The sequence below is a fragment of the Heterodontus francisci genome, chromosome 7 (genome assembly GCF_036365525.1).
Source record: "Heterodontus francisci isolate sHetFra1 chromosome 7, sHetFra1.hap1, whole genome shotgun sequence".
NCBI classification, from domain to species: domain Eukaryota; kingdom Metazoa; phylum Chordata; class Chondrichthyes; order Heterodontiformes; family Heterodontidae; genus Heterodontus; species Heterodontus francisci.
In genome coordinates, this window is record NC_090377.1 from 74,498,528 (window position 1) to 74,524,489 (window position 25,962).

The 25,962-nt window shown below is 43.5% G+C and overlaps 1 protein-coding gene across 1 annotated transcript in view; it reads right to left on the reverse strand.

Moving 5' to 3' along the window:
* dnah9l (dynein, axonemal, heavy polypeptide 9 like) overlaps positions 1-25,962 on the reverse strand; it is a 563,466-nt gene that overhangs the window by 251,247 nt on the left and 286,257 nt on the right. Inside the window, exons 50-51 of the mRNA XM_068036275.1 lie at positions 14,750-14,989; positions 183-344 (exon numbers count right to left, since the gene is read on the reverse strand). Of these exons, the coding sequence (XP_067892376.1) occupies positions 183-344; positions 14,750-14,989 (402 nt within the window). The remainder of the gene's footprint in view (positions 1-182; positions 345-14,749; positions 14,990-25,962) is intronic.

Below are 25,962 nucleotides of genomic sequence, written 5' to 3' on the forward strand. Positions count from 1 at the left end.
GATGCTGTTTTATCATTGCTAATAGTTTCTTTATTACTAAAACCAGCCATGTTATGGCTATGGGAATATAGGTTTCTACTTTGATGTTGATGGTAGTTACGGATACCTTTCTGCACTTAGGAGATAGTTTGTAAAACAATCAAAAAAAATCTGTACTTAAATACCATAGCATTGGACTGTACCTCAAAGTATCTCTTTGCAGTATCAATAAGGATTTTGTAAAATTGTTCAATATCTTTTTCTTCCATTAGTTTGTCAGCATAGACTCTGGATGATTCATGAAACCATAAACGAATCAAGTCTGTAGGCAGCTGTAAACAATCTGGAGTTACAGAAAGGATACCCTAGAAACCAAAACAACAAAATGTTGATAAGTATTCTAAGTATAATGATGATTCCTTGTGTTTCCTTTAGAAAATAATTATGTACTAGCAGAGACCCAGAAAATATTTGCAGTCAAATTAGTGAGCTGAATTTTACCAGTCCTCTAGGGACAGACTGGCACGTGGGAGGGTAGGACCTGTTAAATAGCAAGGGAAGGCAGTGGGTAGAGTGCCCGCTGTTCTCCCACTGCCATGCCACTTTGCCAGTGGTAGAGAAGGTGGAGGATGTCCCTCTTGCCCAGAGGCCAATTGAGCACTTAAATGATCAATTAAAGGCTTCTGCCTGCCGCTACTGGCATTTTCCCAACAGTGGGTGGGCCCTCTGCCGCTTGGGGAGACGACCAAGTAAACCCTGGCAGCCTCCCAGTGGACTCGGGTGGGGGGGCATTCTGTTTGGGCACTGTTTGGCCCTCGGAGGGGCCACACCGGCGACAATGGCCGCCCCCACAGCAACGGTGCCATCTACCCTCACCAACCCGCTGCCCCCCTCAACTTATCTGGTTGGGAGGGCACCATCCTTCCATGGTGTCCTATTCTTCCAGGTACAGTCCCAGCAGTGGCCACTGCTCCCAGTAGCGCTGCTGAGACTGCTGAGTTGCTGGCCTTCTGATTGGCTGACAGCTTCTGGGGGCTGGCGGCCATTCTTTAAAGGGACGGCAGCCCCTAAGCAATTAGTTGCCTGCCCCCTACCTCCCACCCCCCCCACATACCCCTGTAAAATGCAGCTGTTGGTCCTGCAAACGGCTGAGGTGGTGTCACCCCGGCCTACCAGCCCATCATCTGGACCTCGAGCGCGAGAATAAAATTCAGCCCAGTATCTTTATTGCAAGAGTACTTCTTTAAATACATGATTTCTAGTTATTCTTTCACCAAAGGCTTTAACAGAATTCAACTTCTTTCTCTGGAAAAATCTACATCAAGCTTTCCATGTATAAAAACAAGCCTAGGAATATAAATACAAATTTTGCCAAGAGTCTGGCCTTGTGACTTGTTTAAAATGATAAAATATGCAAGTCTAATTGGGAACTGGTTTCTCGTGAATTGAAACGGCAGGTTTACATCTGATGGGCTTAATATTATTTGAGGAATAAACACTCTATTTCCCTGAAATCTGCCTTTTATAATTTCAGCATCTATCATTGAAGAAAACAGCTTCCTAGCTACCAATCTTGTTTCAAGACAAAGTCTTTGTTCAGGATTCAAGTTTTCTTTTAGCAACATTATAACTACACTTTCCTTGAGTCTAAGTTTGTGCGGTGACATGTCCTTTGGAGTTAGACTGTGTAGAAACTCTGGAGGGTATAGACTGTTACCATCTTCTTCATCTATCACTGAATCAACACTGTATTCTGTTAATTCACCTGACAGCTGATCTAAAACTTTGTTTTACTCAAATCTAGTGAATCCTCATTTTTAGCACAAAGAATAAGTTGTTTTAAATAATTGTCCCTGCCATTTTGCCACACTTAACCAATTCCATCATCTCATCCACCCCTCCTATGCCATCCCTCCCTCCCACACCATCTGCATCCCTCGCCATTCGCATCCCATGCCATTCCATCCTTTCCATGCCATCCCTCTCGGCCATGCCACCCTATTCCTTTCATCCCTCCCATGCCATCTCCATCAATCCCATCTCATCCCTCATGGAAACATACTCTCCAGCCAGGGTAACCTTGTTGTTGGGCTCCCCTTTACTTCCAGTGTTTTTGGTCTTCGCCAAACAACACCCTCCATCACCTCACAGCTGCCTCCACCAACCATTAGCAGCTGCACGTGCATCACGCACTCCAGTCCGCACACGCATGTGCCTCTGTGTGCGCCAGGCACCACCCACCACATAAACCCACCCACAGATGCACCCCTTAAACTGACCAATCAAAACAGTCCTAACAGATTAAAACTGAGTATTATTATTATGTATACAAGCAGACTGCTTGTCGTGCTGCTCAAAGTAAGTCACATTATATCCTATTTTGCAATGGGAGGAACTTTATCCCATATAATGCAAGATATATTTTTCAGCTGCAACAGTCAAACTGTGTGTAAACTTGATTGTTCCTTGAAAGCCACTAGATCTACTTTCCATATATAGATAAATACTGAGATCAACTGGTGGCTAATTCTGGGGATGTTTTACCATTGAGGCTGTCTAAGGTTGAACCAGATTGTGTGGTATCTTGGGATCTATTTGACCCCACGCTGAGCTTCCAACTCCATATCTGTTTCATCACCAAGACCGCCTACTTCCACCTCCATAATATTGCCTGACTCAACTCATCTGCTGCTGAAACCTGGGCTGGAATTTTACACCCCCCACCCCCCAAAGAGTGGGCTGGGGGTGGAGGCGTGAAATGGAGTGGGAGGCATGGGGGGCTCTGCCCGACCTGCTCCCACCTCCACCGCCCTTTTATGCGGGACGGCGCGGCGACAAATGGCCCACCTGCCCCAGGCCAATCAAGGCCCTTAAGTGGCCAGCCACTTAAGAGCTTCCGGCTGCAGTCATGGGGATTTTACCATTGTCAGGCAGGCGGTCCAGGCCTGAGAAAAGCCGCCTGTAGAAAGTAGGCAGCCTTCTGACGGCCTGGGGTGAGGGGGGACCTCCTGATCAGGCATCATGTGCCCGATGGAGGGCCGCCCCCAATGCCCCAACGCCCAACATGCCCCCCATCACCCCAATCAATCCTCGCTGCCTCGCCGGGTGCCCACTGATTGGCCGGCAGCTCCATTAGACAGGACTTCCTGCCTCAATGAGGTGGAAGTCCCGCCTAAGACCAATTAAGAGCCTGGGGACCGTAAAATCCGGTCTGGATCCCCAGACCCGGAGGAGGTGGGATTGCCACCGACTTTTCGGTAGGTGGACGGCTCCTGTCCGACAAGCGCAAAATTCTGGCCCCTGCCTTTGTTACATCTAGGTTTGACTATTCCAATCTATCCTGGCCAGCTTCCCATCTTGCATAAGCTTGAGTTCATCTAAAGCTCTGGTGCCCATAGGCTAACTCGCATCAATTCCCAATTTACCTATTACCCCTGTGCTTGCTGACCTACAGTGGCTCCTGGTCCTGCAATGGCTCAATTTTAAAATTCTCATCCTTGTTTTCAAATCCCTCCACGCCCTCATTACTCCCTATCTTTGGAACTTCTACCAGTCCTAAAACCCTGACAGACCTCTGCATTCGTCCAATTCAAGCCCCTTGTGCAAACCCATCAGTGGTGGCCATGTGTTCAGTTTACTAGGCCCCAAGCTCTGGAATTCCCTACCTAAAACTCTCTGCCTCTCCACCTCTCTCTCTCCTCCTTTAAGATGCTCTTTAAAATCTACCTCCATGGCCAAGCTTTTGGTCACATGTCCTAATATCTCCTTATGTGGCTTGGACTCACATGTTATGTGATAACATTCTAATGGAACACCTTGCAACATTTTACTACATTAAAGGCACTATATCAATACAAGCAAAATACTGCAGATGCTGGAATCTGAAATAAAAACAAGAAATGCTGGAAATGCTCAGCAGGTCTGGCAGCATCTGTGGAGAGAGAAGCAGAGTTAATGTTTCAGGTCAGTGACCCTTCATCAGAACTGACAAATATGAGAAATGTAAAAGGTTATAAGCAAGTAAAAAGGGGGTGGGGCAAAAGATAACAAAAAAGGTGTTGATAAGACAAGGTCACAGAGAATAACTGACCAGAGGTCATGGAACAAAGGCAAACGGTATGTTAATGGTGTGGTGAAAGACAAAGCATTAGTACAGCGATGGTGTCAATTGACTGTAAAATGAACAGCCCTGGTTCCAAGCACAAAGATTTTAAAAAAAAGTGGGTAGGCACAGTAGAAACAAACTAAAATAAAATAAACAAATAAAAAAGAAAAAAGAACTAAAAAATAAAAAGTGGGGGCCCATCATGCTCTGAAATTATTGAACTCAATGTTCAGTCCGCAGGCTGTAGTGTGCCTAAGCGGTAAATGAGATGCTGTTCCTCGAGCTTGTGTTGATGTTCACTGGAACACTGCAGCAATCCCAGGACAGAGATGTGAGCATGAGAGCCGGAGGTGTGTTGAAATGGCCAGCAACCGGAAACTCAGGGTCATGCTTACGGACTGAGCGGAGGTGTTCCGCAAAGCGGTCACCCAATCTGTGTTTGGTCTCTCCAATGTAGAGGAGATCACATTGTGAGCAGCGAATACAGTATACTGAATTGAAAGAAGTACAAGTAAATCGCTGCTTCACCTGAAAGGAGTGTTTGGGGCCTTGGATAGTGAGGAGAGAGGAGGTAAATGAGCAGGTATTACACCTCCTGCGATTGCAGAGGAAGGTGCTGTGGGAAGGGGACAAGGTGGTGGGGGTAATGGAGGAGTGGACGAGGGTGTCACGGAGGGAATGATCCCTTCAGAATGCTGACAGGAGAAGGGAGGGGAAGATGCATTTGGTAGTGGCATCACGCTGAATGTGGCGGAAATGGCGGAGGATGATCCTTTGGATGTGGAGGCTGGTGGGGTGGAAAGTGAGGACAAGGGAACCCTGTCACAGTTCTGAGAGGGAGGGGAAGGGCTGAGGGTAGAGATGTGGTAAATTGGCTGGACACGGTTGAGGGCCCTGTCAACCACAGTGGGGGGGAATCCTCGGTTGAGGAAAAAGGAAGACATATCAGAAGCACTGTCGTGGAAGGTAGCATCATCAGAGCAGATGCGTCAGAGACGGAGAAACTGGGAAAATGGAATGGAGTCCTTACAGGAGGCAGGGTGTGAAGTGTAGTCGAGGGAGCTGTGGAAGTCGGTGGGCTTATAATGAATATTACTAGACAGCCTATACCCAGAGATGGAGACAGAGAAGTCAAGGAAGGGAAGTGTCGGAGATGGACCACGTGAAGGTGACAGAAGGGTGGAAATTAGAAGCAAAGTGGATAAAGTTTTCTAGTTCCGGGCAGGAGCAGGAAACTGCACCGATACAGTCATCAATGTACTGGAAAAAGACTTGGGAGAGGGGGCCTGAGTAGGACTGGAACAAGGAATGTTTGACATATCCCACAAAAAGACAGACAATTGCAGGAGGTGTAATACCTGCCCATTTACCTCCTCTCTCCTCACTTTCCAAGGCCCCAAACATTCCTTTCAGGTGAAGCAGTGATTTACTTGTACTTCTTTCAATTTAGTATACTGTATTCGCTGCTCACAATGTGATCTCCTCTACATTGGAGAGACTAAACACAGATTGGGTGACCACTTTGCGGAACACCTCTGCTCAGTCCGTAAGCATGTCCCCGAGTTTCCGGTTGCATGCCAGTTCAACACCACCCTCCCACCGCTCTCATGCTCACAGCTCTGTCCTGGGATTGCTGCAGTGTTCCGACGAACATCGATGCAAGCTCGAGAAACAGCATCTCATTTACCAATTAAGCATGCTACAGCCGGCCGGACTGAACATTGAGTTCAATAATTTCAGAGCATGACGGGCCCTGCTTTTTATTTGTAGTTCTTTTTTATTTGTTTATTTTATTTTAGTTTGTTTCTACTGTGCCTACCCACTGTTTTTTTTAATGCTTGTGCTTGGAGCCAGGGCTGCTCATTTTACAGTCAATTGGCATCCTCTGTGTACTAACGCGTTGTTTAGTTTAGTTTTTAGTTTAGTGATACAGCACTGAAACAGGCCCTTCGGCCCACCGAGTCTGTGCCGACCATCAACCACCCATTTATACTAATCCTACACTAATCCCATATTCCTACCACATCCCCACCTGTCCCTATATTTCCCTACCACCTACCTATACTAGGGGCAATTTATAATGGCCAATTTACCTACCAACCTGCAAGTCTTTTGGCTTGTAGGAGGAAACCGGAGCACCCGGAGAAAACCCACACAGACACAGGGAGAACTTGCAAACTCCACACAGGCAGTACCCAGAATTGAACCCGGGTCGCTGGAGCTGTGAGGCTGCGGTGCTAACCACTGCACCAGTGTGCCGCCCTATTAATGTACCGTTTGCCTTTGTTCCATGACCTTCTGGTCAGTTATTCTCTGTGACCTTGTCCTATCAACACCTTCTCTTTTGTTATCTCTTGCTCCAGCCCCACTTTACTTGCTTATAACCTTTTACATTTCTAATATTTGTCAGTTCTGATGAAGGATCACTGACCTGAAACGTTAACTCTGCTTCTCTCTCCACAGATGCTGCCAGACCTGCTGAGTACTTCCAGCATTTCTTGTTTTTATATCAATACAAGGTCTTGTTGATTGACAGCCACCAGAAGTCTCCAGCTCCTACTGAAAATCAGAAGCAACTACCAGGAAATAACTGACATTCCTCTCACTTTTAATATTTTTATGTTGTGTTAAACTGAAATTGCCATGTTTAATATAGTGTGATATCTACTTTTTATTTATACTTAGCGCTGATTCCAATGAATAGATAATAGACCGATCATCCTTATTTTATAAAAATAGGAATGATTTGACACAAAGTGTAAAAGTATCATCAAGGCCACTGGCTTAAGGGGACTTCTGTCTGTTGGGAACAAGGTGGTAGTGGGGATGAAAATCACAGAGCACCATTTACTACATCATTCCTGCTCCTAATATGGTCACTGCCATTTCCGACCCACAGTGGCAATGGGTGGCTACAGCACACCCCTATTTCTGACAGGAGTCTTTTAATAAGCAGGTTTGGGTCCTATGCAACACATTTTTGAACCACCACTGGGCAGAGCAAGCATTGTGCACACACTACCTCTTGGTACTAGCTGTTGAACGGCCTAACCAGCACTCCTTAAAGTTTAGACCTGGAAATAGGTAAATAAATATTTTACTCATGATTTTGTCCAGTAAAACCTGATAGAATTGGTGAATCAGAGCCACTGAAGTAGTACTTAAAGGCTCAGTCATCTGCAGCTAATTGAATTATAGGATCTTTATGCTATTTGGATTGCCAGGAGAATTTCCAGCTTCCAGACTGTGTCTTATGCACTTTCCTTTTGCCTCATCATCCTCAATAAATTTTATCTGCTTATAATGGGTGCTATTGCCAGTTTCATTTGGCTGGAGAAACAATTGGAGGAAGTGAGGCAGCAACCCAACAGCCAGCATCAGGTGATCAGGTGGCTTTTAGGAGGCCATACCATGCACACAGGCTATACATGCCAAGGCTCATTTTCTTGGATGTATCTGAAGTACAGTGACTTGGGAGGTTGCACTTCTGCAGACTATCACAGACCTCTGCAGCCTTCTGGATAAGACCTGTTGGCCTGCTTGACCAGGGGACATTGCTTTGTCTTTGGCTGTCAAACTTTGTCACTGGCTCCTTTCGGGTTTCTACAGGGGACATTAGCCACATCTCCTAGTCTGCAGTTTACAGCAGCATTAAGTAGGTCACCACACCCTGCTCGCACAGTTTTTCAGGATGCATCAGTAGCATTTGAAGTAAATGGTGGAATGCTTCTCTCTCAGTCTGTAGCACCCATCACTTTCCCTGTTGACCTTGACAGTCAACACAAGAGTGTGTGATTTGCAACAGTGGCTAGATTTCCTTTTGTCCAGGGAGTCATTGACTGCATGTGTATTGTCATCAGTGCACCAGAGCACCAGCCAACAGTACATCAATAGAAATGGTCAGCATTTTATTAATGCCCAGCTAGTGTGGGATCACAGAAGTGGAAACATGCAAGTTAGTGCAAGGTACTCATGCAAGACTATTGCTACACATTGCTAAATTTCCTGTGGCATCGTTCATAGTGAGTTGGAGGATATACGATGTTGTATTAGGGGACATTATACCATTTAGAGCATAACCCAAGGTCCAGTGATTTTATCTCAGGTTTCACTGGTTTGTAACTTTCTAAGAGAGTCGAAGAGACTTAGTAGTTGGCAGGAAAAAAGACAGAGGCGCAAGGGGAGAGCCAACTGTGTAACAGCCCCGACAAACAAATTTCTCTGCAGCACCTGTGGAAGAGCCTGTCACTCTAGAATTGGCCTTTATAGCCACTCCAGGTGCTGCTTCACAAACCACTGACCACCTCCAGGCACTTATCCATTGTCTCTCAAGATAAGGAGGCCAAAGAAGAAGAGAGTTCCATAAATATTAAATTTGATGGTTTGTGATGGTTCCTGGAAGAATAATTCTATGCATGTTGTTCTCTTTCTCTCTACCTGCATCTGTTTGTGTCTCAAATGTCAGTAACTAGAATGCTTACATTTTCTAACTTTGAATAAAATACAGGTGTTTATCTTTGATAACTAAGGGCCTTGATTTGCTTTCAAAATTCAACCTATTTGTTTGAAGAAAGAACTCAAATTAGGATAAGGAAATATACTGAATATTCAGGTTTCTATCTCAGTGTAGCATGCATTCTGAATTTAAAGTGTTTACAATTCTAACTTCAACTGAAGCTGCAAGAGTTATGCAGTCACTACAGTCTATTATTTTTTCTCTGCTTTGCTGTTTAGAATAGACAGTATCACAGGATTGACTCTCAGAATTCAGTCCCTATTTCAAAGGCCTATCCCCTTCAATGTACAGTCATGCTCCCTCAGTTTTTCTGCATGAATTGTATTTCCATTCAGTATCACTATTACATTTTAAAGAGATCTGTATCTTCAATAAAACTGAAAAATTTTGCACATTTGTATTGAAATTTCCCCTTAGCTTGAATTGGCATTGAAGAAGTTCCATCTAAGTTAAAGCGGGTGTAGGCCTGAGGGTCTCTGGGCTAGATGGAAAAAAATAAGGCAAGGAGACTAATTGTTATCTTTAGCAACACCTGCTGGAAAAGTGTACTTGTCTAGACATCAGGATCAGGCTGTGACAGCCATTTGCTTACTTACACTTGTTGTCAAGACTTTTCTTTTTTTTCATTCATGGGATATGGGTGTCACTGGCTAGGTCAGTATTTATTGCCCATCCCTAATTGCCCTTGAATCGCCTTCTTGAACCGCTGAAGTCCATGTGGTGTAGGTACACCAACAGTGCTGTTAGGAAGAGGGTTCCAGGATTTTGATCCAACGACAGTAAAGGAATGGCAAACAGTTCCAAAGCAGGATGGTGTGTGACTTGGAGGGGAACTTTCAGGTTATGGTTTTCCCATGTGTCTGCTGCCCTTGTCCTTCTAGGTGGTAGAGGTCACAGATTTGGAAGATGCTGTGGAAGAAGGCTTGCCAAGTTGCTGCAGTGCATCTTGTAGATGGTGCAAATTGCTGACACTGTGTGCCACTGGTGGTGGACTTGATGTTTAAGGTGGATGGGGTGACAATCAAGCGGGCTGCTTTGTCTTGGATGATATCGAGCTTCTTCAGCGTTGTTGGAGCTGCACTCGTCCAGGCAAGTGGAGAGTATTCTATCACACTCCTGACTTGTGCCTTGTAGATGGTGGACAGACTTTGGGGAGTCAGGAGCTGAGTTACACCACAGAATTCCCAGTATCTTACCTGCTGTTGTAGTTACAGTACCTATATAGCTGGTCCAATTAACTTTCTGGTCACTGGTAACCCCCAGGTTCTTGATAGTGGGGGATTCAGCGATGGTAATGCCATTGAACATTAAGGGGAGATGGTTAGATTCTCTATTCTTGGATATGGTCACAGTATGGCACTTGTGTGGTGAGAATATTACTTGCCACTTATCGGCATAAGCCTGAATGCTGTCCCGGTCTTGCTACATGCAGGCGCAAACTGCTTTATTATATCAGGATTACGAATGGTACTGAACACTGTGCAATCATCAGCGAATATCCCCACTTTTGACCTTATGATGGAGGAAAGGTCATTGATAAAGCAGTTAAAGATGGTTGGACCTAGGATACTACCCTAACAATCTCCAGCAGCAATGTCCTGGGTCTTAGATGATTGGCCTCATCTAATCTCTGGAATTCAGCTCTTTTGTCTGTTTGGAACAAGGCTGTAATGAGGTCTGGAGTTGAGTGTCCCTGATGGCCCATAATGCCTCATGGTTGCCCAGTTTTGAGCTACTATATCTGTTCTGAATGTAATGAATCTCAAATCTCTGAAGAGAGGTGAGGTGAGGGTGATCGCCCTTGACATCAAGACAGCATTTGACCGAGTATGGCCTCATAGCAGCCCTAACAAAATTAGCGTCAACAGGAATCAGGGGAAAAACTCTCTGCTAGTTGGAGTCATACCTAGTGCAAGGAGGATGGTTGTGGTTGTTGGGCTGATAAGTGGCAAGAAACATTCACACAACACAAGTGCCAGGCAATGACCATCTCCAACAAGAAAGAATCTAACCATCTCCCCTTGACATTCAATGGCATTATGATCGCTGAATCCCCCACTATCAACCTCCTGGGGGCTTGCCACTGACCAGAAACTAACTGGAGTAGCCATATAAATACCGTGGCTAAAAGAGCAGGTCAGACGCTAGGAATCCTGTGGTGAGTAACTCACCTCCTGACTCCCCAAAGCCTGTCCACCATCTACAAGACACAAGTCAAGACTGTGATGGAATACTGTCCATTTGCCTGGATGGGTGCAGCTCCAACAACACTCAAGAAGCTCGACAACATCCAGGACAAGGCAGACCGCTTGATTGTCACCCCATCCACAAACATTCACTCCCTCCACCACCAACGCATAGTGGCAGCAGTGTGTACCATCTACAAGATGCACTGCAGCAACACACCAAGGGTCCTAGACAGCACCTTCCAAACCCCTGACCTCTACCACCTAGAAAGACAAGGGCAGCAGATGCATGGGAACACCACCACCGGCAAGTTCCCCTCCAAGCCACATACCATCCTGACTTGAAACTATATCGCTGTTCCTTCACTGTCACTGGAACTCCCTTCCTAATAGCACTGTGGATGTACCTACCCCACATGAACTGCAGCGGTTCAAGAAGACGACTCACCACCACCTTCTCAAGGGCAATTACGGTTGGACAATAAAAGCGACACCCACATCCTACAAACGAATGAGAAAAAATCTCTGAAGACTCATGCATAAAGAATGGCCACAAGATTATACATTGCAGACAATGCAAAGTCATGGATATCTAAGCAGCAATGGAGAGGAGAAAGAAAATGACAAAAAAAAAACTATGCCACTGTATTTAATGGTGATACTGTGCTTTGCCAATAAATATGTATTTGACTAACAGTTCTCATTTGCAAGATTTTTTTGGCACAGAAGAAAAGCTGCCCTTGAAATAGTATTGTGAACAAAACAGAGGCTCAGCTGTATCAATGAAGAGAGAACACAAAGAAAACAGATTACAGCAAACAAAAAGGATTAAGGTTCCACAAAACTGAAAGGGGGCACAACCTAGAATGATGCCAAAATGCACCTGCTGAAAATCTCAAACACTGACCCGTTTGCCTTTCTGTGAGCCGTGCCTGTGTTTCCCTGTCAACGGTGGGTACCTATGTCACTGGGGGCTGGGGTGTGGTGGGGAGGAGGGTTGTGGGATGGGGTCCACCTGTTAAAGAGGCTGGATTGTCGAGCTAACAGTGGCCTGCTGTAGAGCGGTGCTGGATCTCCCTCTCCACACCTCCCAACCCCAGAACCAATTTATGAATATCTTTCTTTACCGCCTCGTCCCCTGCCCCATTTGCCTCCATTCTAAGGTGTAAGTAACAAAGAAACATAGTTAAACCTTCATTCCTCCTCATGTTTGTTTCCTATTTTCTGAGTGCTTATTTACACAACATGCTGTTGAAAAAAGTGATGCATGCTACTATAGTTTAGGAAATCACATAATATATAGTAAAAGATAAAATCATCACACATTTTCAGAGGATGAATGATCATGCCTATTCTGACTATACACAGGAAAGCTTGTGGTAGTGTTTCTATGTTGGGCTCAACTGGCAATCCCAGCCCAAATTGCTTCCAAATTTGTGCTGGTTTTGAGAATGCTTTTTTTCCTCACGTTTCTGCTCAGACTCATTTGTATATTGCCAAACGTAAGATCTGCCATGAACCAGCACAATCAGGTAGTGTTTTAGAATGAATTTTTTATTTTAAGATTTTTTTCTTTAAAAAAAACTGATGTATTTAAGAGTGGTAAATTGGTGCAGTTTGATTAATACAGCTGAAATGGGCTTATCACAAAAATAATCATTTTAATCAGTGTCTATTCCACAACCTGTGTGTAACCTGATTTTGAGGAACTGAAAATCACTTTAAAAATATACAGAACGACTTGCTAGCTATATTGGTGTGCAGTAGTCAGTTTCTTAACTGCAAATTACATTCAAAAGCTTTTAGAACATTCCTATACTGTCCCTCTAAATTTTAGAACTTCCTCGAAGGCCCGCAAATGAGTGCAATTAGTGGAAACTCGCAATGGTGATTAATTCAATCTAGGGGTGTGGCCAGTTTTGTGGTGAAGCAGTTTCTAGCATGATTTTTTTAAAAACTAACACAAGGATCAATGATTGGCTCCAATTTCCCAAGCAGTATACTTCAGACTACAGACATGATGGATAAGTTGGTCAATTTTTCACTCCCTATGGCCTGTAGCAGACACAAAGCATCTTTAATTGATTGATTATAAAGATTGCTTTGAATTATTTCTAACTGTTGAGCAAGTACTCCTAACATGGAAAAGTAACTCTAATAGTAGCATTATATACGGTAGCTTAAAATTCAAAATGTTTTAGCTTGTTCTGAATTAAATACCATACCCTTTAAAAATAAAAATTAAAAAATGTACTTTTTGGGAGTCTTAATGAAGAGGAAAGTTCTATATGTCATTTAGAAAGTAGCACATTTTTTACAATTCCCCCTCTCCAAACAAATTTTCCCTCCTTTTCGGCTCTTTTTCTGAAGGCATGTTGAATCCAAATGATTAAAGTTGTGCATAGCTGAAATCTTAATTATTTTCTGCTTAAATTTACTGATTAGGTCTGTAAAGCTATCAGGCAGCTAGAACTAAATGTTCATTTTTCATAAAAGTGACTACGAACATTTTCTGATTAGTTTGTTTATTCTTTTTGGTGTAACTCAGTGCTATGCATTATTCCAAAACCAAGAGGTTGCCAGGCTAACTGCTGCAAAGCATCTGTCTCTGTATCTCTGGAACATCCTGGAGAGATGAACTCAGTCGCTACTTGCCATTTTGGCACTCTGAAGATTGAAATTGTTTTCACTCATGGAAATAATGGACTGGGAAAAGAAACAGGCTGGGAGGTGGGAGTGCCTGACATCTTCTTGCCATCATGCCATATTGCCAGCAGCGGTAAATTTGGCAGCTCGGATACCAGCCTGGAAGCTAATTGACCCAATTAAGTGGCCACTTACCACCACCACGGGTGTTTTGCCAATGTCGGGAGGGCCCACCGCCACGCGAAGAGATGCCCATTGAAACTTGGCGGCCTCCAAGTGGGTTCTGGAAGAGGGGAGGCCCTCCTTTAGGGGCACTCCATGGATCATGGAGGGGCCCGCCCAAGGCATGGCCACCCTCGTGGCAATGGCGCCGCTGGTGCACAGTGACACCACCCACCCAGATTGGCAAGGCCTGCCTACCTGGCCCTGGCATCCCTCAATCCAACTTACCTGTTTTTGAGGGTGCCCGGCCATTCAGATGTCCTCTCCCTAGAGTTGTAGTCTCAGCGATGGCCACCGTTAGTGGTGGCGCTGCTAATGCTGCTGGTCCTCTGATTGGGCTGCCAGCTTTTGGGGATGGGTCACTGTCCCTAATTGGACAGCAGCCCCAGTGGTGGCCTCTTAATTGGCCACTACCAGCAATATTCTGCCCTGGGTCCTGCCACTGGCTGAAGCGACGTCGCCTCACACTTTTGGCTCCGGTGGTGTGACTTCCCAGTTAATGGCAAAATTCTGCCTAATGTTTACTGGCAATAAATATTACAGCAAAAAATTATAACCTACTGACTTCAATCTCTCAATTGTAAACAATTAACAACATAGTTTGTAATAATGTAATTTCAGAGTTCTTGCACATCATAATTAACTTTTGGTGTACAGTAGATGTAAATAGTAGCATGGTAAATAATATCAAAAGAAAAAAAGAAAAACTTGCATTTATATCGCACTTTTCATGATCACGGGACGTCTCAAAGCACTTTACAGTCAATGATGTACTTTGAAGTGTAGTCACTGTTTTCTGACCTAAACAGTGACTTGAGTACTAACATATTAATCTTGCATTTTCATGAGTAAAATTATATTTCAATTGCACAAATGGTAAGGGCTAATGTTAAAACATCGACTAGAAATGTAAAATGTATCAAGAATGTCACATACAATTATAAAATGTGCAAGTAAATAAATTAATTTTAAAACATTTGTGTTATTAAGATTTGTGTTAAAATGTTATTTGTAAGAACATTAGTATGGCATCTAATCACATACAGTTTCATGAGTCAAAGAAACAGGTAAATAATATTCAACCAGCCAATATACCTGGAAAATGTTGGACAGATCTCGTAGGTTAAAAATATAATGGAACCTTATTGCTGTAGGTAGGAAGTTCTGAGTCATTTTCTGATGAAGACAGATAGCAGCCTCAACGACAGTATTAATAATTTTCATTACACTGTAACTGAAGCTGTATTCTTTAAAGTGAGCATTGAGAATGTTGCTGTATATTGTGGCCAATGAGTCTGCTCCAGGGAAATTGATTGCAAAAACAGAGAAATGTCTCTGCAAAACAGGAAAACATGAAATCAAAATCCAAGATTACCAAATTTCATAAGCGCAGTTTACAAAATGAATGTAGCCTATTGCAGAACATAACAATTTTTGATTTGAAGAACCCATGAATCTGATGCTACTAGTTCCCATTGTTTGAGAACTTTTTGGAAGTTTGCCCCCTGCTGAACAATTCATGAGGATTGCATGTGCAGGTAACTCACAGGGAACTAGAGTTACGAGCTGGACCCCATTGAAAGGGTGTAGAGGTGGTGAATGCAATTATGAGCTTTTGAAGTTTCCTATTCTGGCAAATGCATCCAGTTGTGTAGGTTCTGCTTAATTGTTTCTGAATTGATGGTTAGTTGTTCTCCTGAAAGGGAGGTTGGGTGTAGAAACGTTGTTAGTGTTTCTTCAAACAGTTTAGCAATGTCTCCGCTTTGTCTCTAAAGATACCTTTACTATCATAAGGTAGTTATAATAATTGTTAATACAACTCGCCAGGTAGAGATGTTTAGAGATGTTGTTTAGTCATAGAATCATAGAATGAAGCAGTGCAGAAGGAAGCCATTCATCCCATCTTGCTTGTGCCAGCTCTTTAAAAGAGCCATCCAATTAGTCTCACTCACGTGCTCTTTCCCTATAGCCCTGCAAATGTTTCCTTTTTGTACAAAGCCTGCCCACTGGACCTGATGTGAAGAAATATTATTTAGTTGGAACCTTGAATGAATAAACATCAAATAATTATGTCCAGGTGCTTAGATTTACAGTCTCAAGTTTGAGATTGGAATCTTGTGTAGAAGGACTACCAAAACACAAAACTACTTGCAGAACAACAGGCAAACAAAATCTGCAATGGGAACGTTATATCAGGTTTCCTCAGAGATAGAGTATAATTTACAGTTCTTTTCAATTCATAGCTGACAGTCAGAAAGTTTACAAGTATCCCCACAGATAGTGCTTACTATATTCAAGGCAGAAAATGTTGAGATAAATCTGGAGGATAAAAGTGGGTGGAATTTATCTAACATTTGCAAAATGGTCCCTGTCTTCGAGTCAGGTACCTGATCTGGAGAGACATTCAAGGTTTGAATGACCTTTAGAGTAAAGACTTCTAAAAATTTGGGATTGAGACCTCGAAGCTTCTTTTTATGTGGATCTCCAGAATCATTGGTAGTTTCAGAATCAATTGTAGTCACAACATCCTGCTACCAATCAGAGTGTATAGGATGTGACAAGTTGATGACACTATATTGAATTGAATAAATGCATTAATTGACATACCTAAGGAGCCAATTTGGTATTGAGGAATCAGTTGTCCTAATTACACAGGATAAGATCTGTACATGCAAAGGAAATATTAGAGGGATCTGTATGTATTGGGTGTGGATGTTTACATTGTTTTGTCTATTTGTGAACATCTTGATTTATAAATTAAGTTAAGAATCACTAGATTATTCAGATCCTGCATCAAGGAAAAGGTGTGGTTCATGGGAGATGAGTAAGGCAATCAACACATCCATGGTTGAATGATGAGGAAATGTTGATTGGAGATTTGTAAAGCATTGATATTTGCAGGAGGTGTGATTCCACCCTGAGATTGAAAGGTATTATTTGAAGATTGGCAACAACATCGTTAAAGATATGGGACCAGATTTTCAAACCCCATCGAGAGCGAGAACGGCTGTGAGCATGATTTGAAGATTGCATTTTTGGAGGTCGGTACTGGGACCCTCTGCCTCCAGAATGTGATGCTATTTTCGAAGTGCCGCAAGCAGTGAAGGGACACGTCAGCCACTTGCCTCCAATTAAGTGCATGTTGAGCTCATTAAAAAGCTCATTAACAGGCTTGTCAGGACCAGGGAGCAGTTTTTAAAGGCTGGGAACAGGGAACACTCCATGGGGGGGGGAAACAAAACAGGGTTGTGAAGACGTGAACAGTGTGGAGGGCCATGAGCAACATGTCCGTACATGGACACCAGTGTCCGTGGTAAAAGATTTTGAGGTTCGTGACTGGTAATTTCAGGAATACAAAGCTGGCACATCATTGTTTTCAGAGAGTATAAACACATGGGACTCTCTGTGCTGCTGGAAGGCACAGAGTGGGAAGACAGGAGTTTGGTAAGTGAGGGAGCTTGGTAAGGAGGGGAACTATAAATTAATTAATAAAAAATAAACTTAATGAAATTAACACAATAAAGATGGCAGGACAGATGATGTGTCATGGCTGTAGTATTTGGGAGCTCCTGGATGCCACAGAAAGCCATAGCAACCACGTCTGTAGTAAATGCTTGAAGCTTGAGGAGCTTCGGCTCACAGTCATTGAGCTGGAGGCCGAGCTGCAGACACTGCGATGCATCAGGAAGGGGGAAAGTTACCTGGACACCTTGTTGCAAAAGGCAGTCACACCCCTTAGGATAGCGTCATCTGTTTTGGTCAGTGCTCAGGGACGGGAGGGTGTGACTGCAAGTCAGGCAGGTAAGGGAATCGAGAAGGTGGGAGTGGAGCAGCCTCATCCCTTGCAAGTGAGCAACAAGTTTGAGGTTCTTGTAGCTTGTATGGACAAGAGCGAGGGCCGTAGTGTGGATGAGCAGACTGAGTATGCCACCATGGTAAGGAAGCTGTTCAAGTAGGGGGAGCGAAAAGGAAAGTAGTGGTAGTACAGAACAGTATAATGAGGGGGATTGACAATGTTCTCTGCAGCAAAGAGCAAGAGTTCAGAAGGCTGTGTTGCCTGCCCGGTACCAGGGTTCGGGACACCTGCTCAGGGCTGGAGAGGAACGTACAGCGGGGGGGAAGGATCCAGTCATCATGGTCTATGTAGGCACCAACAACATAAGCAGATCAGGGAAAGAGGCTCTGCACAGTCAATATGAGGAGCTAGGTACCAAATTAAGAAGCAGAAACTCAACGGTAATAATCTCTGGATGATTACCTGAGCCACGTGAAAATTGGAGTAGGGCAAATAAGATTAGAAAAATGAATGCGTGGCTCAAAGACTGGTGTGGCAGAAGTGGATTCCGGTTCATGGGGCACTGGCAACAGTACTGGGGAAAGTGGGGGCTGTACCGTTGGGACAGTCTATACCTGAACCATGCTGGGACCAGTGTTCTCGCGAGCTGCATAATTAGGGAAGTAGAGAGGGTTTTAAACTATATAGTTGGGGCAAGGGATCAAATTTGGGAAGACGTGTAAATCAAAGAGTAGAGACATGGAAAAAGAGAAAGGTATTAATATGGGACAAGATAAACAGACTGTGACAGGAAGGGACAATGAGTACAAATTTAAGAGTAAATCAGCCAACAAGGCTGGAGGTTACAAAAATAATAAAAAGGACAAAACTGAAGGCTCTGTATCTGAATGCACGTAGCATTTGAAACAAAACAGATGAACTGAATGCACAAATAGAAATAAATAAGTATGATCTGATAACCATTACAAAGACATGGCTACAGGATGGCATAGATTGGGACCTGAATATTGAAGGGTACATAGCATTTAGGAAGGACAGGAATCTAGGAAAAGGTGGAAAGGTGGCTCGGCTAATTAATGATGGTATTAGCACAATAGAGAGGGATGACCTATGTTCAGGAATCCAGGATGTAGAAGCAGTTTGGTGTGAGATGAAAAATGATAAAGGTAAGTGGGAGTCGTGTACAGGCCCCCTAACAGTAACCACATGGTAGGATGGGGTATAAAGGAAGAAATAATGGGAACTTGTCAAAAAGGTACGGCGATAATCATGGGGGATTTTAATCTACATACAGACTGGAAAAATTCGATGGGCAAAGGCAGCCTTGATGAGGAGTTAATAGAATGTTTTCCAGATAGTTTCTTAGAACAGCATGTTCTGGAGCCAAGCAGAGAGCAGGCTATACTAGACCTGGTATTGTGCAACGAGATATGATTAACTAACAACCTCATAGTGAAGGTGCCCCTCGGCAGCAGTGATCATAATATGATTTACGGGGAGGTGGTGGCGTACTGGTATTGTCACTGGACTAATAACCCAGAGACCCAGGTATTTCTCTGGGGACATGGGTTCGAATTCCACCACAGCAGAAGGTGGAATTTCAATTCAATTAATAAATCTGGAATTTAAAGCTAGTCTAATGATGGCCATGAAACCATTGTCGATGGTTGTAAAAACCCATCTGGTTCACTAATGTCCTTTAGGGAAGGAAATCTGCTGTCCTTACCTGGTCTGGCCTACCTGTGACTCCAGACCCACAGCAATGTGGTTGACTCTTACATGCCCTCGAAATGGGCTAGCAAGCCACTCAGTTCAAGGGCAATTAGGGATGGGCAGTAAATGCTGGCCTGGCCTGCGACGCCCACATCCCATGAAAGAATTTTTTTTAAAATTTGAATTTTACATTCAGTTTCAGGGTGAGAAGAGTGGGTCTAAACTAGTATTTTAAACTTAAATAAGAGCAATTATGAGGCCATGAAAGCAGAGCTAGCAAAATTGAATGGCAAAGTAGATTAAGGGATAGGTCAATAGAGATGCAGTGGCAGACATTTAAGGGGATATTTCAGAATACACAGAATATTCCATGAGAAAGAAAAATTCCAAGGGGAGGACCCACCATCCGTGGTTAACTAAAAAGTTAAAGATAGTGTCAAACTTAAAGAAAAAGCATATAATTGCACAAAGATGGGTGGCAAGTCAGAAGATTGGACAGAATATAAAAAGCAGCAAAGAACAACTAAAAGATTAATAAGGAGGGAAAAATTAGAGTACGAGAGAAAGCTGGTGAGAAATATAAAGACAGATAATAAGAGTTTCTATAGATGGTTAAAAAAGAAAAGTTAACAAAGTGAGCGTTGGTCCTATGGAAAGTGAGTCTGGGGATTTAATAAGGGAAAATAAGGAGAAGGCAGATGAATTGAACAGGTATTTTGCTTTCACCATAGAGGATACAAGCAACATCTGAGAAATAGCTGTAAATCAGGCAATGGAAGGGAGGGAGGAACTCAAGAAAATTACAATCACCAGGAAGTAGTACTGAGCCAATTGTTGGAGCTGCGGGCTGAAAAGTCCCCGGGTCCTGATAGACTTCATCCTAGGGTCCTGAAAGAAGTGGCTAGTGAGATAGTTGATGAGTTGGTTTTGATTTTCCAAAATTCCCTGGATTCAGGGAAGGTTCCGTTAAATTGGAAAATAGCCAGTGTAACTCCTTTATTCAAAAAGGGAGGGAGACAGAAAGCAGGAAACTACAGGCCAGTTAGCTTAACATATGTCATAGGGAAAAATGTTAGAAGCTATTATTAAAGATGTTATAGCAGGACACTTAGAAAAATTCAAGGTAGTCAGGCAGAGTCAACATCGTTTTGTGAAAGGGAAATCATGTTTAATCAATTTATTGGAGTTCTGTGTAGAAGTAGCATGTGCTGTGGATAAAGGGGAACCAGTCGATGTACTGTACTTAGATTTCCAGAAGGCATTTGATAAGTTGCCACATCAAAGGTTTTTGTGGAAAATAAAAGCTCATGGTGTAGGGGGTAACATTTTGGCATGGATAGAAGTTTGGCTAGCTAACAGGAAACAGAGAGTACGCATAAATGGGTCATTTTCTGGTTGACAAGATGTAACAAGTGGTGTGCCACAGGCATCAGTGCTGGGGTCTCAACTTTTTACAATTTATGTAAATGACTTGGATGACGGGATCGAAGGTATGGTTGTTAAATTTGCTGGTGACACAAAGATAGGTAGGAAAGTAAGTTGTGAAGAGGATTTACAGAGGCTACAAAGGCATATAAATAGATTAAGTGAGTGGGCAAAGATCTGGCAAATGGGGTATAATGTGGGAAAATGTGAAATTGTCCATTTTGGTAGGAAGAATAAAAAGAAGCATATTATCTAAATGGTGAGAGATTTCAGAGCTATGAGATGCAAAGGGATCTGGGTGTCCTAGTGCATGAATCGCAAAAGGTTAGTATGCAGGTACAGCAAGTAATTAGGAAAGCTAATGGAATGTTATCATTTATTGCGAGGGGAATACAAAAGTAGGGAGGTTATGCTTCAGTTATACAGGGCATTGGTGAGACCACATCTGAAGTACTGTGTACAGCATTGGTCTCCTTATTTAAGGAAGGATGTAAATGCATTGGAAGCAGTTCAGAGAAGGTTTACTAGACTAATACCTGGAATAGGCAGGTTGTCTTTTGAGGAAAGGTTGGACAGGCTAGGCTTGTATCCGCTGGAGTTTAGAAGAGTAAGAGGCAACTTGATTGAAACATATAAGATTCTGAAGGGTCTTGACATGGTGGATGTGGAAAGGATGTTTCCTCTTGTGGGAGAATCTAGAACTATGGGTCACTATTTAAAAATAAGGCGTCACCCTTTAAGACAGAGATGGGAGGAAATTTTTTCTCTCAAATGGTCGTGAGTCTTTGTAACTCTCTTCCTCAAAAGGCAGTGGAACCAGAGTCTTTGAATATTTTTAAGGCAGAGGTAGATAGATTCTTGATAAGCAAGGGGGTGGAAGGTTATTGGGGGGTAAGCAGGAATGTGGAGTTGAGGTTACAATCAGATCAGCTATGATCTTGTTGAATGGTGGAGCAGGCTCGAGGGGTCGCGTGGCCTACTCCTGCTCCTAATTCATATGTATGTTTGTATGCAGATTGGTTTGTTTGGCAGTGTTTAGACCAGCAAGAGAGGGAACTGTGGAGACTGAAATTAATTAAATCTGTTGAATTAAGTTCAGAAGCAGAGATAAGTAAATTTTGAACTCCAGTTTATCTAATTGAAGATTTTTTAGAAAGGAACTTTAGTCTTGGCATTGGTCTTCTACATATTGGCAAGTCAGATAGCTTGTAGATTAAGGATGCATGAAAAACCTGAGGTAGGGACAACAACTATTAATGTTGTGAGGTGGAGGCAGACATTCAATACAGAAATCATACCCTTCTATAGCACAAAATGTACCTTGATGTTCATGACAATGTTTAAATCCTTTAGCTGATGCTGTCAAAAACATATTAATGGTTTATTGGATATTATCACAGATATTTCGAGATAAAGAATAAAGTTGTCTAAAACTAAAAAGTTCAAATCAACTTGTAGCTAGGCCCAGAAGTTAAGGTAACTTGTGTAATATCCAGTCATAAAAGACAAAAAAATTCGAGCTGGGAGACAAAATCAACAGATGACCAAGCACATTGTCAGCCCTTTATCGAGAAAGGCAGCAGCCGTACACATCCTGACAAACAAAGTTTAGAGATACAGCACTGAAACAGGCCCTTCGGCCCACCGAATCTGTGCCGACCATCAACCACCCATTTATACTAATCCTACACTAATTCCATATTCCTACCACATCCCCACCTGTCCCTATATTTCCCTACCACCTACCTATACTAGGGGCAATTTATAATGGCCAATTAACCTATCAACCTGCAAGTCTTTGGCATGTGGGAGGAAACCCACGCAAACACAGGGAGAACTTGCAAACTCCACACAGGCAGTACCCAGAATTGAACCCGGGTCGCTGGAGCTGTGAGGCTGTGGTGCTAACCACTGCGCCACTGTGCCGCCCCAAACTGCTGCAATATTGAGTACGTGATCCCCTATAGCCAACGAATAGCAGATATACGAACATATGAATTAGGAGCATGAGTAGGCCTGAAAAGTACTGGTGGGTTGGAACCTGACATGATCCTGCCCACTTCTGGGTTTAACCTGACACGTTTGGAGGTGAGCTGGAAACCCCCTTGGAGCTGTCGGATATGTAATTTAAATAGTCAATTAATTGTGGATTTAACTCAGGATTCTGACTTCAACAGAGTTTTCCGAACTGTGTGGAACTCGCCAGGGTAAACAAGGACAGAACACAGCGGGGAGCCATTGTGCAATGAAAATGACAGTCTTGATTGATAGATGAAGAGGGTCGGTGTGAGAACTGATCCCTGTGGGATCCCATTGTTGGTGATGCTTGGGCAGCTGATTTGATCTGCACATGGAACTGTCAGTTGCTGATCATAGAGTTGATTAGTTGTAGGGTTTTCACACAGCAGATGATTTTGGAGATTTTCAGTACATGCCTGTACACCACACTGTGTCATAGGCACGGGATAAGTCAACAAAGTCAGTTCCTGTCTTCAGGCCTTTCTGAAAACCAGCCTCAATATGTGAGGTCAGTGTCAGGACCTGCTCAGAGCAGTTGTGGCCTGTTCGAAAACCTGCCTGTAGGGGGGGCTTCACTGCTTCCAGGATGGGACTCAGTCTGTTTAACAGGAGGCGTTCCAGGACCTTATATGTTATTGTGAGCAGAATGATGAGGCGGTAGCTGCATGGGTCATTGAGTGGTTTCCCTGTCTTGACAATGGCCACTATCTTAGATTGGTGCCAGATGTTTGGGATGGTGCCTGTGTGATGGATGTTGGTGAACAGATTTTCTAACCACTTCCTTCCCTGTGATCTGATGTTCTTCAGGAATTCTCGATAAATCCCATTGACTCCTGCTGCTTTGCCTGGCTTGGTAGCCGACAGGGAGTTGTCTACTTCCTCTTGTGTGTAAGGGCTTGAAAAGTCTGTCTGCCCTGGAACTGTCTTGAGAGACTGTATCAGGGCTGCTTTTACCATCCACTAGAGAGTAAATCTCATAAGGAAACTGGCAGGTAGCACTTGAGGCAGCACAGCCAACACATTACTCATTGCTTCCCTCGCCCTGGTCTACCCAACAGCAGGGTACTGCTGCTCAACCTGGTTCAGGAGCCGCTACATAAACGTGGTAGATATCCACCTCGGGAAATCATGAGGATTATTTCTGGAACATTGAGACTAACACAGATCTAGTGGCTTCCTGTGCTAGTACATATTGAACCTCCTGATGTCTGCAGGCTAAACATTCTCCTTAAAGAACGCCATTGGCTTACAGCTAACGAAACACCTCCATTGATGCAGAACCTCAAAATAAACCCCAAGTACTCACCTGAAATCTTGTAGCCCCTACTGGAACACACTCCACACCCTGCAAACCAACAACCACCCCACCTCTCGATTGCGCACCTCCTGATTGACTGCAACCTGGTAACTGACCTGAGCGGTGAAGACCCAGGTTTCAACCTTCTATGGAAAATCTGTACAACCCTCAACCACTTGAGGACGGACCAGGGAAGATGTGGTGACCTGCTCCACAAGTGGAACATGAGGACCAGCTCAAATTGTGACTGTGGTCAGATCATCGCCCACATATTGAACTCTTGCCCTCAGAGATCCATTCGTGGTGGCATCACAACCATTCATCCTGCATCAGCTAAAGCCATTGAATGAAATGTTAACCTCGACATTGAACTATAATAGCTTCCCCAGCCATACGAATATATATAGCCTCAACTGGAGTATTGTTCCAGTTCTGGGCACCACACTTTAGAAAGGATGTGAAGGTGGGTGTCATGCAGGCCCCCACCTGCCAAGAATAAGGAATATTAATTTTGCCACATGGACATTAATTTTAAACTGTTACTGGAGTGAAGAAAGAACTGGTTAAAAAAAACCCTCAATGGATCCTTGGCTGGAGAGACATTTTTGCATATTAACAGACAGTACTTGGAAAGGACAAAGGGACTACTCCCTGCTCCAATTTAATCCACAATGGACTTTTGATTACCAGAAGTTGAGGGTGGAGGAGCTCGCATTCCAGGTTAACTGCTAAAGTGGCCGAATACACAAACGGACATGGTCACACCAGCTAGACACATGACTAACCTGCTGGGACACCCCTGTTTTTTTTTTAATTTGAACTTGCCACAGGGTTTTGAACTAGCAGAAAGTGGTTTGCTCCTGGACTGAAAAGACCTCTCGTGGCTGGTGCGCTGCAGCCTCTCCGGTGTGCTCCCATCTCTTTCTCACGGAACTCCAAGACCCATTGAAGACACATGAACCCCAAGAGAGAAAAGTCTCCTACAGTGAACAAGGTTTAGGAAGAATACTGGACCCCAACGAAAAGCAAGAGTTACCTACAAGCAAGGACTCTACAGTGAGCTCGATGCATAGTAACAAGAAACTCTTCAGATATTGCTTCAAACCTCTCCACTTTATTTTTCCTCTGCTCTTTTCTGTCTCTATTTGCATGTGCATATCGCGTATGCATGCTAGCCTAGTGCACGGCGTGTATCCGTAGGCGTTAACCGAATTAGAGTTTAAGTTTAAGTTTTAATAAATTTCACTTTTCTTCTTTAAACCTAAGAAAGCCTGTTTTGTGCTCATTTTTTTGCCTTATAATTGGAAAGCGGTGAACAAGGATTCACCAAGGGGAGCTCAAAACACGGTGTGTTTAAAATTAAATCCTGTTACAGTAACATCAGGTAAAGGCTGAAAGGGACCCCTATATACCTTTCTCACCTGGTCTTGACAGTGGCCTTGCAGAAAAGATTCACAAGAATGGTTTCAGGGATGAGGAATTTAAGTTACATGGATAGATTGGAGAAGCTGGGGCAGTTCATCTTGGAGAAGAGAAGATTAAGAGGAGATTTGATTCAAAATCATGAGGGGTCTGGACAGAGCAGATAAAGAGAAACTGTTCCCATTGGCAGAAGGATTGAGAACCAGAGGGCACCGATTTAAGGTGATTGGCAAAAGAAGCAGTGGCAACACTTTTTTACACAATGACTTGTTAGGATCTGGAATGCACTGCCAGAGAGTGTGGTTTCAAAGGAGAATTGGACAATTATCTGACGAGAAAAAATTTGCAGGGCTATGGGAAAAGGTGGAGGAGTGGGACTAGGTGAGCTGTTCTTGTAGAGAGCCAGCCTGGACACGACAGGCCGAATGGGCTCCTTCTGTGCTGTAGCCATTCGAGATTCTATGATTCTATATTGGAGGAGGGAACAGAAATAATGGCAAGAACCATATTAATCAGATACTCTATGATCTGGAGGTATGTTACCTGAATGTGGTAATGCATGTGTTGAAACGGTACATAAATGGCCATTTGTGCTTATGTTATACAAAATGTGCCATTTGCTGTCTTCACAGATCA